The sequence below is a fragment of the Chiloscyllium punctatum genome, chromosome 37 (genome assembly GCF_047496795.1).
Source record: "Chiloscyllium punctatum isolate Juve2018m chromosome 37, sChiPun1.3, whole genome shotgun sequence".
Taxonomy (NCBI): Eukaryota; Metazoa; Chordata; class Chondrichthyes; order Orectolobiformes; family Hemiscylliidae; genus Chiloscyllium; species Chiloscyllium punctatum.
Window position 1 is genome coordinate 15,371,578 of NC_092775.1, and position 18,510 is coordinate 15,390,087.

Consider the following 18,510-nt stretch of genomic DNA (forward strand, 5'->3'; position numbering starts at 1 on the left):
TTCAGAAAAGATTTACAAGAATGTTGCTAGGGTTGGAGGATTTGAGCTACAGGGAGAGGCTGAACAGGCTGGGGCTGATTTCCCAGAGCGTCGGAGGCTGAGGGGTGACCTTATAGAGGTTTACAAAATTATGAGGGGCATGGTTAGGATAAATTGACAAAGTCTTTTCCCTGGGATCGGGAGTCCAGAACTAGAGGGCATAGGCTTAGGGTGAGAGGGGAAAGATATAAAAGAGACCTAAGGGGCAACTTTTTCACGCAGAGGGTGGTGCGTGTGTGGAATGAGCTGCCAGATGAAGTGGTGGAGGCTGGTACAATTGTAACATTTAAGAGGCATTTGGATGGGTATATGAATAGGAAGGATTTGGAGGGATATGGGCCGGGTGCTGGCAGGTGGGACTTGATTGGGTTGGGATATCTGGTCGGTGTGGACAGGTTGGACCGAAGGGTCTGTTTCCGTGCTGTACATCTCTATGACTCTTATGACTCTATGTGACAACCGAGTAATCTAAAGAACTGCCAGAGGAAATTGTGCAGGCTGGTGCAATTACAACATCTAAATGGCATCTGGATTTAGAGGGATATGGGCCAAATGCTGGCAAATGGGACAACATTAATTTGGGATATCTAGTTGGCATGGACGAGTTGGACCAAAGGGTCTGTTTTCGAAATGGCAGATGGTGGAATTTCAAATAAGTTGATAAAGCTTGGCCAATAAAAGTAGACTAAGGAATGATGAGCATATGAACTATCATCAACTGTTGTTCAACTGTTTGGTTCACTAATGTACTGTTGGGGAAGGAAATCTGCCATCCTTCCATGGTTTGGCCCACACATGGCTCCAGACCACAGTAATGTGATTGACTTTTAACTGAAATGGTTAAGTAAGCCACTCAATTGACGGGCAGTTAGGTGCTCTTCTCCCAGTTTCGAAACCGCAAGCAAGCCTCAGATGGACAGAGAAAGCACTCTCAGTGATACCCCCAAGGCCTCATTGGTGAAATACGCCGATCCCACAGACATCTGGGAATCACTGGCCCAAGACTATCCAAAGTGGAAGAGGAGCATCCGGGAAGGCCTCGAGCACCTCAAGACTTGCTGTTGGGAAAAAATGGAAGCTGGCCCCTAATAGTATGCTGCCACACCAATGTCCCATCCCCTTCCCATGACCACCACCTGCCTCCAGTGTAACTGAGCCTGGGGTAGCTGCATCAGTCTGTACACCCACCTATGGACTCACCCTGAGAGTGGAAGGAAGTCATCGTTGTCTGCGAGGGGCCATCAATGAATGAGTTAGGGATGGACATCTCGAATTCCAGGAACAGCAATTACTGTTTTATTGTGTTGCGTTGTTTTGGAACTTTGAGGAAGAAAGATCAAAACAACGACACTTTAAAGGGAGGAAGACAGACAAAGGCAGCGACCACATGGTCAGAGAGTGAAACCTGCACTGCTGTCTGACACAGCAGTGAATCTGCACAGCTACTGCCTTTGCTGTTTGAGTCCAAGTGTCTCTGGATATTGGCGTGCATCTAGGAAAAATTAAAGAACAGCAAAATTCACAGCTGACCTTGGAGGAACTTGTGTGGGAGAGCTCACAGGACAGGAGAATGAGCTGCCAGAGGTAGTGGTGGAGGTTGGTACAATTGTGACATTTAAAAGGCATCTGGATGGGTATATGAATAGGAAGAGTTTAGAGGGAGATGGATCAAGTGCTGGCAAATGGGACTAGATTAGGTTATGATAACTGGTCAGCAGGGTCAGGTTGAACTGAAGGGTCTGTTTCCGTGCTGTACATTTCTATTACTTTTATGACTTTAAAAATGCTGGACTTGCCAGTGACACACATGTTCCATTAAAGAATATATCAATTTTTAATTCCATCTGTTGGAGTTAGGGTTAATCCTGAACAGTTGGCAAGCTTTATATTGATCTGATGAAGAAGTTGAGGAAGTGCTCAAGAAAGGAAAAAACATTGTCCATTGACTTTCAAAAATCTGGTAACAGTCATCATACCCGGTGATACATTTATTCAAGTTGTTTATTGAACTTCAGCAGTCCTCATTTTTAAAAAATGTACTCATGGGATGAGGCTAGGCCAGTATTTATTGCCCATCCCTAATTACCCAGAGAGACAGTTAAGAGTCAACCACTATGCTGTAGTTCTGGAGTCACGTGTAGGCCAGACCAAGTAAGGATGGTAGTTTCCTTCCTTGAAGGACATTAGTGAACCAGGTTTTTCCAACAATCAACAATGGTTTCGTGGTCATCATTAGACTCTTAATTCCAGATCTTAAAAAAAATTGAATTAATATTTTAACCATCTGGTGTGGTAGGATTTGAACCCAGATCCTCTAGAGCATTCCCAGGTCTCTAAATTAACAGTCCAGAGATAATGCCATTCGGCCATCACCTCCTAGCCTCATGGATGTTGAGTGCTCAACGAAGAAAGAAAAACATTGTCCATTGACTTCCAAAAATCTGGTAACAGTCAACATTCATGCATGCCTTGTTAAGCGTCTCTTACAATGCTATTTTTCCATTTCCTGTTGCAGAAGCAGAGTGATGCGAGTTGAGCACCTTTAAAGAAAAGGAATGATGCTGTGGTTTATTTCTGGCTGAAGAAAGTCTTCGACTCTTTTGGGGCCTAAAGCTGCCTCTAGCTGCTACTCTGACTGATCGGATGCTGTTTGGGGAGGCTGCAGCTGTGGTTCAAACACTTGGTTTTATGTGTGTGTGCGTGTAAGTCATGGCACCATTACTGTAAATAGACAGTGACATAACTGACACAGGAAGGAGAAGGTGCCCACCTGCATTTTTAGCGCCCAGCAGTTGCCACAGTCAAGGAATTCACTTCAGTGCACGAAGCTCTTTGTAAGTGACAGGTCAAAGAGCAATTTTTTTGACATGTTTGTAAAATTATGTCTTTTATCAGTTGAATCCATATTGAGATAATAGTGAAAGTGGTGATACAGACGTTTGATGTTTGAAACAGAGCCAAGCACTATGAGATATTCTTATTGAGTCATCATTCCTCATCAGGGAGAAACCTGTTAGTAAAATCATTTCATAAATCTCTGCTTGCGCAAGGAGTGAGACCAGCATCAGTTTAATTTTTACTTTCTTGATATTTAACCTGTTTTTTTCCTTCTTTCCTCTCCTGAAACATTTTTCCCTCAAATCTCCCACTCACTCCCCCTCATTTTTTGTATCTGTGCTTCAGATGGCACTTTATGTGTGGAACAGTGGACAATTGAACCAATTCCCATCGATGAATAGCAATGGCAATTAATGGCTGTATGGCGAAGTAGAGCATGCACCAGTAAGTGAAATATCAGACATGAAGTAGAAAGCAACCTTGCAGGGCACGATAGTGCAAGGACTGTGGTGAGGTGGATAGATTCCCTGATCTCAGTCACATCTCTTAATGTCAGCAGAGCTCTTGAGTCGGGCTTAAAATACAACATTGTTGCAAATTCTTTTTGAGCTTTACGCCACTCACTTTATGTGGGACAGTTCACACCAAAATGGCATTACTTTGGAAAGTAATTTTTACTGGGGTTACTATGCAACTGGATGCACTTGGATGTCCAGTTAAGCATTTAGTATTTAAGTAGCAACACTACGTTCACAATTTTTTCACTGGCATGAACAAGGGGCTAGATCTGTGCTCGTCAGGGTAGGATTTGCCAAGGATATGGCATGCAGGCAGGACTGTACTAATTTAAAAAATATATATATATATGTGTGTGTGCGTATGTGAGAGTGTGTGTGTATGTGTGTTTATATATTAAGCAGTTATTATCGCTGTGAGAAACCAAAAAGGTATTTTTTTGCCTGCAGCAGGTCTTCATCAGAAGATCTGGAAAAGAAATGAAGGATCTGTGAGAATTGGATCTGGTTGGGTTATGGTAACAGTAATGGAAAAATGGGCAGGTATTCAGGCAGAACTGCAGTTTCCTGCTGTTGGATTATCAGACTAGCGCTACTGAGAAGCTTTAACTGGGAAAGATGGTTCTAGAGTTATCGTACACAGCTAGCCCATTCTACCGATTGCTGAATGTATTCCTTGGTAGGTGTTTGACTGAGAGAGAACCCTGCCATTGATGCAACACTAAATCTTGTTTCCGTGAAGAAACTGGAGGGGAAGGCAGGTATGTGTAGGGCCTTTGCACCATGAACCCTTAATTTAGCAGCCTATAATTTCAAATGATTTAAAGATCGTTGTTGCTGATGCAGCATTTGTTCACTTTGGCTGAAATTATCTGGTCTTTTCAAAAGTAATCCTTATACTTTCAGATCCTTTCTTCTTTCTAGACAGTGGAATGGGAATAGTAACTATGGAACTGTTGCCCATCTTTAAATGCTTTACTGTAAGGCTGACAGAATTTCTTGGTGAGCTGTCTTTGTCTGTTGCTATGTGATTGTGTTGGATGAAGACAATTCCCTCCTACTTCTGTGAAATTCAGTGACAATATTTGATTTGAAGCTTTGGTCATTATTTTGATGCTGCTTTTAGTTGTGGGTAGAGTAAACCTTCACATCCTTTCAGAGAACCGGCAGTTCATCTAATCCACAGTGAGAAAGTTACCAAGATAGCAATCAAGATTAATGCTAGAATCGCAGCACAGTTGACATTCTGTCATCAACAACTCCAATTGGAATTTAAAGCTCCTTTTATCAGAAACCTAATTCCAATTTTGAATTCCATGCAATTTTGGATTAAGGATTAACTTAACCTGAAACAATAAGAATTCCTTCAAAGACAGTGAGGTTGTGGAATGGCTAACTTAATCATACAGATGAACAAGGCTCGAAGTTTTCCTCACACCAGCCAATCAAAGCTGGGATTTTAGTAGATGGCTACAGTTTGATGCCCCATGACACCCAGTGTTTCACATCTGGATTACTATTGAGTGATTCCCTGTCAGAAGCAAATGAGTTCAGGTTTCAGATGAGGGCCGATTCCGTTAAGATGTTCTTTCCTGTTTCCTTCCCACACATCTGCTGAGACCAATGGGGCAGGCATAGTGACATACTAATATCAGTAAAAGCCATCATATGTATTTCACTTAGCTGCAAAACAAAATGTCCATTAGGGCAGGGAACATTGTCATCCTTACCCATTCTGGCCACTGTGTGACTCCAGTCCTGGGTCAATTGACTGCCCCTGAAGCAGCCTCACAGACTGTTGTGTCAATCTGTTTCACTTAAGGACATACTACCCCATTACCATCACCTTTTTTACAAAGTTAGATTAGATTACTTACAGTGTGGAAACAGGCCCTTCAGCCCAACAAGTCCACACCAACCCTGCTGAAGCGCAACCCACCCAGACCCATTCCCCTACATCTAACACTATGAACAATTTAGCATGGCTAATTCACCTAACTTGCACATTTTTTTTGGACTGTGGGAGGAAACCAGGGCACCCGGAGAAAACCCATGCAGACACGGGGAGAATGTGCAAACTGCACACAGTCAGTCGCCTGAGGCGGGAATTGAACCTGGGTCTCTGGCGCTGTGAGGCAGCAGTGCTAACCACTGTGCCACCTTGCTGCCCACTTCTGGCATTATCTAATGATAGACAATAAAATGCTTGCTGCTTAGCAATGCCAAACATGATTTAAAAATCCAAAATGGCCACCTTGGCAAAGTTTACAAGTCAACCATAGAAATGCTGTCTGTTGAAGAGTCACTCGCTTCAAGGCAGGAGGGAGAAATTGGGAAGGAAAGACCAAAGTCTTGGCAGGCATATCAAATCAACCGGTCTTATTGTAAGCTGAGAATGAACTGACAGAAATATAAAGCAGCAAACAGGCAGTCGTGCAATTTACAACCTTTGGTACGTAACAGATTATGGAGGAGGTGCGTACTTATACTGGTCAACAGGAAAACACACTACACTTCAAAGTAACATTCACTATCTCCCATAAATTAGACATACATGAGAAATTAATCAAATTGGCTGTCTGAGGTGGATTTTGGTGAAGGTGGTACATTTTGCCTCCAGCCCCATAGTTCAACGCTGAAGGGAAGTACTATCATCAGAGGAAGCGACATAGTATGCCATGGCATTTAGTTTAAAGGAGAAAGTAAAGCCTTCTGTGATATATTAGAGAATTAAGGTAGAGAATGCCTGGGAGTAAGTTGCAAAGCTGAAGGCTAATTAGGGTATTTGGTTTATGTACATTTATTAACCTCCATTGAAGCCTGACATTAATTTCCAGCACTTGACTTGTTCAGTGATCAAGAAAAAAACAAGTTTTCATTTATCCCTTCCAGAATTTTGTTTCTTTCACATTTGTTCTGACAACCACATTTATGTGAAGTGGGCATCACTGTCAATGTCACCATTTGTTGCACATCCCTAATTACCCTTGAACCATGTGGCTACTGTTCAGAGTCCGCCTACATTGCTTTGGGTCTTGAACCACCTGTAGGCCAGACCAGGTGAAGATGGCGGATTTCCTTCTATACGGAATTAGATCCTTTTATGATTGGACATTATTGCTCATTTCTAATTTCCCTTGAGAAATTGGTGGTGAGTTAATTCTTGACTACAACTCAATGGCTTGCAAGGGCTATTTGGAGTAGAGGAAATAGTCAATGCCATCACATTGCCACCTTCTCATTAACTGGAAAATGATTACTGACACATTTCTGATGGATCCTATGCACACTACAGTGTTCACAACAATGGGGAAAAGCCACACACTGTCTCTATATAAGTGGTTTGTGGCCATTTTTTTTCTTATCCACATCTGATGGTATGGAAATGGGACAAATATAAATGAGAACATGGGCAAAGCAGTTTTATTTTAAACTCTGAGGCAATAGCTTCCTCGAAAAGTTAGCAAGTAAAGAGGTGCTGAAATGTTCTTCACTGTTGATGAACAGATACATTACGTCTGTTACTGTAGTAAGCATACTGGTGTAAATCTCACTCCTTTGTCACTGTATTCTTGCTGTGCTACACAGTATTTTTACAGATCAAATTTTTAAAATTTCACTAAATTGAACTGAAAATCAACAACCTCAAGCCGGGCTTTTCTCCAATAGACTATTCAGTGCAGTTGAGCTTTGGTATGGTAAATTACACTCAGCAAAATGTGCCCGCAGGGTTTGTCCTTGATTCAACACTATTTGGTAATCTCAGCGAGATATTGCAATTGGCCTTGATGTTCCTGAACAAGGACAGGGAAACAGCTTTTTGCAGGTTTCTCCTGCCTGATTCCAGTTATCTATGCTGGAACATATGGACATGCAGATGCCGTTAGAGTGAGTTAATTCACCTTCCCTCTCTGGCTGAACAACCAATCTCGATAACTGTGTTTGTGTAATGTCTATGAGGTAGGTAAACATCCCTTCACAGGAGTGTAACTAAACATAAAGCAGCACCAAGGCACATGAAGACAAACAGGTGACCAAAGCGTCTGGTCAAAACAGATGGGCTTTATGAAGGATCTGAAAGAAAGTAGTAAGATTGAGGGAATTCCCAAGCTGTTGGCCTAAGCAAATGGAAAATGGTTTTATTGAGACACCAAATGGACATTTTGTCTCACCAAAAATGGATGACCTTTGTAGATCAGCATAGCACACTTCAGCAGCAGTATACAGCTGTACAATATACTGGGTGGGTAGTGAGGGAAGGAGGGAGGATAAATGGGGAGGGAAAAGGGGGTGGTGTGGAATATGAAACTTTTCACTTTTTATTTCAAGTTGTTAAGCATGCATGTTCTGGGTTCTGCTCCAGGATGCTAATGGTCTGGATTTGTACTTATAGCTGAGCATTTGCCTTGTGTATTCAGGGAGAGAAACTTCTGCCAGCTTCCTCCTGCTGTCTGTATACTGTGTCATTGTGTGAGTGTCTGCTCAGTCTCACTCGACAGCCAACTTTGATCCAATAGCAACTATGCACTTCTCCAATGCCAAATGGCTATAATGTTGCATTGCTCTTGTGTATGAATCCAAATGCCTTTTGATCACTGATGTGCTTTTATTTTTATTTTTGAACTTGAGTTTTGAATCTGAGTTGCTGTGGATACCACTGTCTTGTTTCATTCTCTCTTCAACCTGGTAAGGGAGACAATGATGGCCTCACAAACCCTTCCTCCTTGCATCAGAACACCTCCCTTCCCATATCCCTAAACAAGCCTGAAAGATTTTGTTTGAGTATTATTTGTCTGGAATCCAAGTATTAAAACACTGTGACATTTAGCCTTATAAAGTCGTGATTCATAGGATTTAAATTGTTGGGTTGCATGGAGTGCGGGGCAGCACTGCATACTGTATATATTGAATGTCTTTTAGGTTTGTTTGCAACAATGACAATGGTAATGTAGTGGTTTAATTTAGCATAGTATATTTGCCCCTCTGTCTGTTTTGTTTGAACGTTAGCCGCAACATCGCAGTTCTAGGAAATAAATATGTACCAGACTAATACAAGCCTTTTACGTAGGAGTATCAGAACAGGAAGTAGTTTAGTTTCATCTGCCCACCTGCTAGATCCTGGGTGATGTGCACCTCAATTTCTCTTAAAAATGTTCATCCCTACTTCCTCACTTAGTAAAAGTCCACTGTCTTGAGAACATAAATTGTGCTAGAATCCATGGCCTTTTGAGGGAGAGAATTCCACACTACCACTACTTCTTGTGTGGACAAAAAAGTGCTTCTTGATTTCACTCTAGCTCTAATTTTAATATTGCCCCCTGCTATTGATTTCTCCCACCAGAGAATATAATTTCCCTTTTGTTGCCCCTTAATTATTTTGAACACTTGATGAGATCGGCCCTCAACTATCTAACCTCAAGAGCTTGTAGGTTGTGATTGTATGCCTCCTAATCACTTTATCATTCAACCATTAGTATTGTTCTGGTGTGCTATATCCTGCCCAATGCCAATATCTCCTTCCTAAGATCAGACCCTTATACAAAAATCGCCTGCTTCATATCCAACCAGCAGCCTGTTCTATGAGATACTTTCTATTTTAGTGAGCTTTTATTTCTGTTTACACATGTTGCACAATCTTTTCAAGTGTCTTGTGGCAGTCCACCATAATAATGAACACTCTATCTTTTATTCTTTCTGATAAGCCACCACCAAATGACTTGTGTGACTAATTAAAATAACAAGGACTACTCATGAGGGACAGTGTAGCAACAAAAGAACAAGATAGAAAGAGAGGACAATGATTATAATGAACTCTTGAGATAACATCATCTAAATTAGACAGTTATTTTACCAATTCACCTTGATTCTTTTGTTGTGTCTCTGATAATAGATTCCACTAATCTCTCCACAATTAACTGGTCCACGTAGTTTCATTAATACATAGTTGAGTGGGGATTTACACTTTTTCAAATTGAAACCACTAATATTCAAATTTAGATTACGTTGGGAAATTCTGACCAATTGCTGCACCTTTTCCTTCAATTTCTGTAATTTATCTAAAGTCCTATTATTTTACCCATTACACTTTTAAAATTTATACTAAATTAATAAATTACTCCCCTGGCCACAATTTTAGGTTCCCTTTGAACGTTTGGCAATTTGTTCTTTTCTCATTGGACATTAACGTTCATTTAATGCAGCTTTTCATTCTAGTCTTACCTGCATCTGTCATTGATGGCAGTGTTCTCCCTTACCACTCTTAGTTCCGTAATAAAAGATATGCTGTTAACTTTGGTATTTTTCCACAACTTCCTTTGAAATCCATTGTTGCATTTTAGAGCTCTCCCAGTCAGCCTTCAGTTTGGACTCGTAAGCTTGACTGCTTGTGTGATGACTATTGACTGGACTGTCAGTTTTCCAACTGTGGTGCAATATCTTCTTATGCCAGAGAGGGTGCAGCCACCAGGAGATGGCATTATCAAGTCGACTGCATTGTGGCAGAGATGGACAAATCCCATAGGATGATATCAAGGCACAACTTCGCTGGGTACTTTTCTTTTGCACTTGGTAGTGGCATTATACCCAGATGGAATGAATTTTGACCTTTTTCTGTATGATTTACTTTTCATTAACACTGAGTTTTAATTGACTACATGTTGAGCTCCTTCTTCCTAAAGGCAAGAACTCTCATCCCAGAAAGAGTGAGGAAGGAAAAGGAACATGGGAAAAGAAGGCACTTCCAATGTTCAAGCCCTTTGCACACAGCTATTTCACTGAATGTTTCTGGTACAGACTTTTAATAGAAGAAAAGATTCTGGGGATATTAACTTGGACTCTTTGCAGTAAATTATTAAATAAAACAATCCTGGGCTGAAACTGACACTTGCACCTTCCCCACCCTGCCAACCCCAGGAAGCTGCTAAAGCAAAATGTATTCCAAAGGCCTTGGAACTCCCCTTTGATGATGGGCTGAGGCTGAACCTACGAGCCGTAGGAACCAGCAAAAACAGTCTGTAGTGAATCTTACCCTCAAATGGATTTGGTCATCGTTGAATTGTAAAATGCATCCTCCAACAGCTGTGTTTGTGTATTTTATATGACTAGTATACTTTGATTTACTAAATTGAAAAAAAACTAAATTATTTGATTAAAATTTTCAAATAAACCTTGACTGTTTTTTTTTAAATTTTCCAAGTTTCTGTTTGAATTATTGCATTTGCTTTTGTATTTTCCTTCCAGTGCATTCAAATGGATTGTTGAGCCCACAACGGGAAAGGATGTGTTGCTGGAGCCCACGAGGAACTGTATGCCATCCAGTATACATTCTCTTCCTAGTAGCAGTCTGTTCATGGTTTCGGAAAGGTTGCATTAATATGCTGCCAGCCATCTCAGTAAGAGAGATGACTGGCAATAACGATATGAAATGATTGAGGAAGCCACTCCACATATATTATATTTATTTTATACACCTGCTTCAAGGGAGGAGTCCCATCAAACCTTGTTAGGTCAAGGGGCAATAAATATTATCTTTGTCATGTCACCTATTATCTGGAGAATAAAATTCCATCTATCCACAAAATGACAAAAAAGAAGTCCAATTGTACCCAGTACAGATACACAATCTTTTATCCGAAATTTCAAAATCTGAACAGCTTTGAAATCCAAAAGATTTTTCATGCAGTGGTGGAGCGTCATTTTGGCGTGAGAACAGGTGACCCCACTCCACACCCACTCGAACTACCTCACTCAGATGTGACGTGGTGGGGTGGCCCAGCATGGGCAGACATCAACTGTGTCTCAGCGCTCGTACTATTCACACATGCATCCGCTGTTAGGTAATTTAGTTTGGTTGTGAAAATGTAATTTATTCCAAAATCTGAAAAATTCCAAATTCCGAAAAACAACTGGCCTCAAAAATTTTGGATAAAGGATTGTGTACCTGTACTCTATTTCCACCCATAATCGCTATTTCTTGAGGCAGGTGGAACAAGGTGACTAAATTAACAGCAGCTTACGTTTATATACAACATTTAACATTGTAAAATGTCCAAATGTCACAGGAGCAATTACCAAACAACTTTGATATGGATATGTATATAAGGAGATACTAGAGTAGGTGACAAAAGGTTTGGTCAAGATAAATTACATAATTACTTTTAACGCTAAGTTAGAGAAGTAAACTGAAAAGGGGTCATACTGGACTCCATAAGTTAACTTTGCTTCTTTCTCTTTGCGTGTCAAACTCACAAACTCTTAACATTCGCCTGTACCTGTGTTTTGTTTTTGCCGCTGTTTACCCATTATTTACTTATCTAAGCTACTTAACTCTGTGATCTGCCTGTATTGCTCGCAAGACAAAGCTTTTCACTGTGCCTCGGTACACGTGACAATAAATTCAATTCAAAGACCTGCTGAAATTCTCCAACACATTGTTTTTAATACAGATCTCCAGCAGTGCAGTGTTTTGATTTTATGTTGGATAGATTATTGACAGACCAGAGATGGGGGTAGACATGAAAGCAGAGATAACAGGTGAGCCATAATTGTATGAAATGGCAGACCAAGTTTGAGGGACTGAATGGTTCTCTCATAATTCATATGTGCGTTTATTGGTACTGTACGTTATAAAGGAAGTACAGTGTTTAGAGAGAAATGTTCAGGCCTTAGGGCGTTTGATGCAGCAGCCTCTGATTTAAAAAAAGGAATGCATGAGATACTAGCGTTGGAGGAGCAAATAAATCTGGGAGGGTTGTTCCGGAGACCTGGTTCGCTCATGCACTGCATAGTAGCTCCAAGTGGCTTTACGCAGTATCTTGACTGAATGAACTCATCACAGTTGTACCTGGGAAATATTTTCGAGTATAACATGGTGTAATGACGAATAGATGGAATTAATAAATATGCATTGTGTTTTAAAAGCAGAGACCACGATATAGTTCCTTGAAGATGAAACTGAATTAAAACTCAAGAAAATGTTTGTAGGTCCTAGTGGATTCACACAACTCTTGCCCCAAACATTTGAATGGTCTACAGTGTGTCTTTCTTCCAATAATAATTATGCACAGGTATTCCTATTATACATACCCCTCCTCCCCTGTAACATTAGAAGAAAATGGGTCTTGATAATACTGTCCGAATTCAGAGTTACGTTTTAAGATGTTTTAAAGGGACAGATTTTCGTCCCATTTGTACGTCAGTTGTAGATTCCAGGTTTTGATGAACGACACCCGAAGGACTCAAATCCACCGATCCTGGCCTAAACTACTTTGTAACTTGCTGTAAATCACTCGGTGCTAAATACGACATGATCTAATAGCTAGTCTGTTTAAAACAAAGTTCTTTTTGATAACGTACAATTAATTTCGTAGTGCCATGAATCACAGTGTACACAAGGTACGGTTTTATAGACCCAGAGCTGAAAGTGCTGATTTCAGAGCTGCTGGCAATGCACCCCAGCCAATCAGAGTTTGCCTACTGAATCTGCTGAGCTGCATCACCTGGTCTGATAAGTATAGCTGCTGACACATTCCCTGCCTGTGCACAAAGCCGGATTTTGTTGACTGCCAAACAATGACTAGGTTCATGCTGTAAGAGGCCAGTGAGGAACAGAATAAAATAAATGTACAATTACTAATTATACAAACAACAAACCTGTCTTATTTCTCTAAAGTGACTATAGCTCTTCTTCTCAGCCAATTAGGAGATTTAAGAATTCCGCATAATCTAGGCTGCCCCTCCAGTTGCACTCCTGAGGAAATCTTTTCAGTAGGATGTTTAAACTCACTTGTGTGCATTTAAACTATTCCTTGGCAGCATTTTAAGGAAAAGTTGGGGCGTTCTCTGATGTCTTGTCATTTACAACTCCAAACGGCCTCACTAAAAACATAATCTGGTCACAATCACCTTCATGTAATTGGAGACTTTGCAATATGTGCAGAAGTTTCCTACATTGCAAAACTTTTAAAAACTGTTTTATTGGCTGCATACAGCTTTGGAATGTCCTGAGGTGCTGAAAGGCTCCATATAGATGTGAGTTATTATTTTCTTTTTTTAAATGTATATATTTATTGAAAAATGTTTCACTCTTACAAAAAAAAGAGGTTATAAAAGTACAAAAGTACAGAAAAGTGGAAGTAGCATCATACTATTACATTAGCAGTAACGTTAACAATAAGTCATCTCCTATTCACTTAACTAAACCCAAATTAGAATAAACTCACATTAAATAAAGTAGCATTAAAATTAAATTACAATCCACTAAAGCTAAATTATATTACATTACATTACATTACTCCACTCGCCGCACTTCCATTGAAACTCCCATCCATGGGAACAACAGTTTTATTATACCTATGTTTACTAACTACCCCCTTGGGCTCCCCAGACTACCATATACGGCCCTTGTGGCTATATAAAGGCCCTAATCAGTAACGCCGACAGGTCCATGTCTATGTAATTTAGAAAGTGCCATCATGTTTTATAAAGTTACTCTGTTCCATGGCACTAATCAGATAATCTTGAGGGACGTGGTCCATCATAAATCTGCGTTACCCCGTAAGACCTGGTGTTTTTTCTGATCTCCAATTCATGAGGATGTTCTTCCTCGCAGAGTGTGTAAGAATGTTAAATAACCTCTTCCCGTGCTCACCCAAACAGGGCAGATTCGGTATTCCCAAAAGAAGGGAATCCTCCAGATCCTCTATAACTTCCATTCCTAGGATTCTCTCCAGCTCACTCACTATGGCACCCCAGTATCCGTGAATCTTGTAGCTGGAACTAAAAGCAATGCTAAGGCTGATTTTACATTGGGGACATTTTGGAGAAGATCCTTTTTAAACTTTGTAAACCTCTCTGGCGCCATTTGGGCCCTGTGGAGAATCTTCAATTGCGTCGCTTGTGCCTCATTACATATTGAACTTTTCTTTGCATTCTCCCATATATCCTCCCATGTTTCCGATGAGATTTCTTCCCCTAACTCCTGATTCCAAATCTCATGGAGTCTCTCCATTCCTGATGCAGGGCTTTTGCCCGAAACGTCGATTTTCCTGCTCCTCGGATGCTGCCTGAACTGCTGTGCTTTTCCAGTACCACTCTACTCCAGCATCTCTCCATATCCCCCAAGGTGTTCCCTCTCTGCAGATGATATATGGTACTAACCGAGAGAGCGCCCCTGCACCAGAGCACTCTCTATATCTGACTTGTGGGGCTGGGCCAAGAACATGGTGTTCTGAATGTAATCCCTAATCTGGAAGTATCAGAAAAGACCCCTATTAGTGATTCAACATTTCTGACCTAATTAGTTGAAAGACATCAAGACCTCTCCCTCAAATAAATCTCCCAGACAGAAGATTCCCTTACCCTCCCATGCTCTGAAGCTGGAGTCCATTGATCCCTGTCTAAATCCTGGGGCTCCCACTAACAGGGTGGATGGCGAATCTTAAGCAAATTGCCCTCACCCTGCTGCATTATCCTCCTATGCTTTCACCGTATTTATAATAATCGGACTCTCACAGTGCTCAACTACAAATCTCATCCATGAACAGTAAGCTTATGAGGGGACATCATGGCTGCTGGTATTTGAACCGTTGGTGGAGGCCATCCAAAAGGACCCTGAAATAATGGCACCAAAGGTGGGAGTTGGGGAGCACAAAATCACTGTCTATGGCCTCAACATGAAGCCATATCGACTTTGAGTCATGACGCACCCATTTGCCTACATATAACAACAGGGTGTGTATTTGGTATCTCTTCAGATCTGGGAGATCCACCCCCCAGCTCTCCCCCACCTCCCTCCATATCCTGCAGAAATTGCAGCTTGGTGAATTTAATTAGGGGGGTGCCTACAGAACCAAAGAAATGATGCAAGCCACCCAGCAAACCTCCAAATCTCTTGTATGGGTAATAACAACAGGAGCATCCTCATGGAATATAACAACTGAGGAGGAACATTCATTTTAATCAAGGCTATATGGCCTAATCATGATGTGGGTGGTCCCTCCCATTGCTGCAAGCCCTGCTTTATCCTCTCAAATAGCTGCCGGGAGGTAGGGGTAATAAAAATTCCCAGATAGAGCAAACCTTTCTGTGACCATCTAAAAGGAAACTCCATTCTGTCCTCCAGCTTCAGTACTTCCACCAACCCCTCCACGGGCATGACATCCGACTTTGTAAAATGAATCCTGTATCCTGAAAAGCTGTTGAATAATTTAACTTTTTGTGACAGCCGGGGTATGGACTTTACAGGGTTAGCCAAAAACAGAAGGACATCGTTGCTTAGAAAGTGATTTTGTGTTCCCCAGCTCCCACCTTTGGTGCCATTATTTCAGGATAGCCTTTTGGATAGTCTCCACCAATGGTTCAAGTACCAAGGTAAACACCAGTGGCGATAGGGATATCCCTGTTGGCTGCCCCTCCCCACACCAAAATTGCTCGATTTAGCCCCTTTGGTGATAACCGCTGCCTTGGGGGTCTCTATATAACACTGCCACCCACCTGGCGAAGGCCCCTCCCAGACCAAAGCGATGTAGAACAGCGAAGAGATACAACCATTCTACTCGATCCAAAACCTTTTCTGCATCCAGGGAGACCACCGAACCCAGAATCATTCTCTGCTGACGTATTTGCACTATTTTCAGTACCTATCTGATATTGTTGGAGGAGCTGCAGCCCTTGATAAAACCTGTCTGGAACTCTTTTATACTAACGGGCAGCACCCCTTCCAACCTCAGAGCCAACACCTTTGATAGGATTTTAAAATCTACATTCAACAATGAGATTGGTCTATATGATGTGTAATCCTCGGGGTCTTTCCCTTTCTTTGAAATAAGGATGATATTAGTCTCTGGCTATATGAATGACTATACATCTCCAGCAGTGGTTCAGCTAACGTGCATAAACTCACTCAGGAACCCGCTGGGACCGGGTGCCCGACGGCCTCTTGCACCTCCTGTACTGTCAGAGGTGCAATAAAAAGGCACACCTGATCTGTGTTTATATTGGGGAGGTCTAGGTTTTCAAAAAAGGATTCCATTCTTGCTAATCCATCCCCACAGCCCTCCAACCAGTATAGCTCTGCATAGAATTCCCAAAATCTGGCATTGATCTTTTTCAGTTCATGAGTGACATTGCCAGTTCTCTCCCTGATAGACACAATGGACTTTGGAGCACTTGTCGTCCTGGCCAGGTATCTACCTGGCTTATTCCCATATTCAAACAGCCTTTGCTTTGCAAAGGAGACACCTCTTGTGTCAGCGCTGAGTCCAGAACAACCCGGAGAGCCACGACCTGTTGCAATTTGACCACTGATGGTCTGGTATAATATGCTGACTCGGCTGTCTTCAGCCGGGCCTCAAGCATCAGCGGCTGCTCTCCTCTCTGGCTCCTTCACGTCGAGTATGAAATAATCAGACCCCTTAAGAACGCTTTGGTGGTCTCCCAGAGCACTGATGGATTTCTGGCCAAACCCCAGTTGATGTTCCAAAAAGCCCTGAACTCCCTTGTAATATACTTTACAAAGTTGCCAACCTTCAACAGAAACAGATCCATGCACCAGTGCCATCCCATGGTCCGAAATAATTATACTCCCAATCCTGCAGGCCAACACCAAGTCCAAACAAACTGACGAAACAAAGAACATATCAATTCTTTTGTGGCACTTGTGCGGGTTGGACTAAAAGGTAAAATCCCTCACATTAGGCTGGAGGCACCTCCACACATCCACTAGCCCCAACTCCTCACATAAGTCCACTAACTGTCCAGACTGCAGAGGTGTACCCGTGGCATCCTGTTTACCCCAGGGTCCATGAGATGATTAAAGTCTCCTCCTATAATCGTACAGTGCACCCCAACAGCCATTAATTTAGAGTCTGCGTCAACTAAAAATTTATGAGGATGTGCCGGGGGACAGTAAATATTTAGGATGCCATACTTTTCTCTGTGTACAGAGCCTTGAGAATGACGAAGCGTCCATATTCATCCTTGATTTGATCTGTCACCTGAAATGGGAGGTTCCTTCGTACCAGTATGGCCATTCCTCTGCTTTTGGAGTTGAAGGAGGAAAAGAATACTCTATCGTATACCCCCTGCTGTAACTTCAGATGTTCCCTATCAGTCAAATGTGTCTCTTCCACCTTTGATGTCAACCCTTTCCTTTAGATTTGAGAGCACCTTTTTCCTTTTAATGGGAGAATGGCTCCTCTTTACATCCCAGGTGCACCACCTGAACAGATCGCTAGCCATGACCGCACACTACAGCCAACGGTCCCCCAAGAGGAAGAAGTCCATTCAATATGCAGCAAGTGAAAAAAATACAGACTTTATCAAATCTGAAAACTATTCCTACGAACACTACTAAAATACTAAAACTAAGAAACTAACCTCGACTCCTAATTTGAACAAAAACACAAAAAACTCAAATCTCCAGAGATCTCCCCCTTGCCCATAGGGGGCACTCACTCCCAACCCTACAGCCATCCTGGCACTTTCCAGTTAAGGCCACGCCCCAAACCCAAGCAATGGGAAGAAAACATGTTATTTACTCCCTCCCTTCTCCCTCCCTTCCCCCTCCATATCTCAACTCCACACGTCTTTACAACAAAGAAGTAACCATCCCTCACCCAGCAAAACAGAACAGTAGAATAACAGCTAACAATCAAACGTTGGCTCAGTGGTTAGCACTATTGCCTTACAGCACCAGGGACTCGGGTTCAATTCCAGCCTTGGGCAACTGTCTGTGTGGAGTTTGCACATTCTCCCCGTATCTGTGCGGGTTTCCTCCCACAGTCCAAAGATGTGCAGGTCAGGTGAATTGGTCATGCTAAATCTCCCATAGTGTTAGGTGCATTAGTCAGAGGGAAGTGGGTCTGAATGGGTTACTCTTTGGCAGGTTGGTGTGGACTGGTTGGGCCAAAGGGCCTGTTTCCACACTGTAGGGAATCTAATCAAGTCTAAAATTTTACACTAAAGCAATAAGGCCCGAGACCCCAAAAGGGAAAAGAACAAAGAAAGAGAAGATAAAAACATATAAATGATGCCATTGTCTGCGCACATCTTTTCCTCTTTCCCCTTTGGTCAAAGTTTATTATTTCCGAGAGTTCAAAAATTCTTTTAGTTTTTCCAC

The 18,510-nt window shown here is 41.8% G+C and overlaps 1 protein-coding gene across 6 annotated transcripts in view; it reads left to right on the forward strand.

Annotated features, from left to right (window-relative positions):
- The window catches only part of zhx3b (zinc fingers and homeoboxes 3b), an 88,626-nt gene extending 76,334 nt beyond the window's left edge, over positions 1–12,292 (forward strand). For 3 of the 6 annotated variants that reach the window (XM_072556334.1, XM_072556333.1, XM_072556335.1), the window contains one exon: positions 10,632–12,292. In XM_072556334.1, coding sequence (XP_072412435.1) covers positions 10,632–10,819 — 188 coding nt within the window. In that variant the 3' untranslated portion in view covers positions 10,820–12,292. Of the gene's footprint in view, positions 1–2,554; positions 10,579–10,631 lie in introns of those variants that run through there. The other 3 variants (XM_072556337.1, XM_072556336.1, XM_072556338.1) reach the window with 2 other exon arrangements.
- Positions 12,293–18,510: the final 6,218 nt, after the last annotated feature.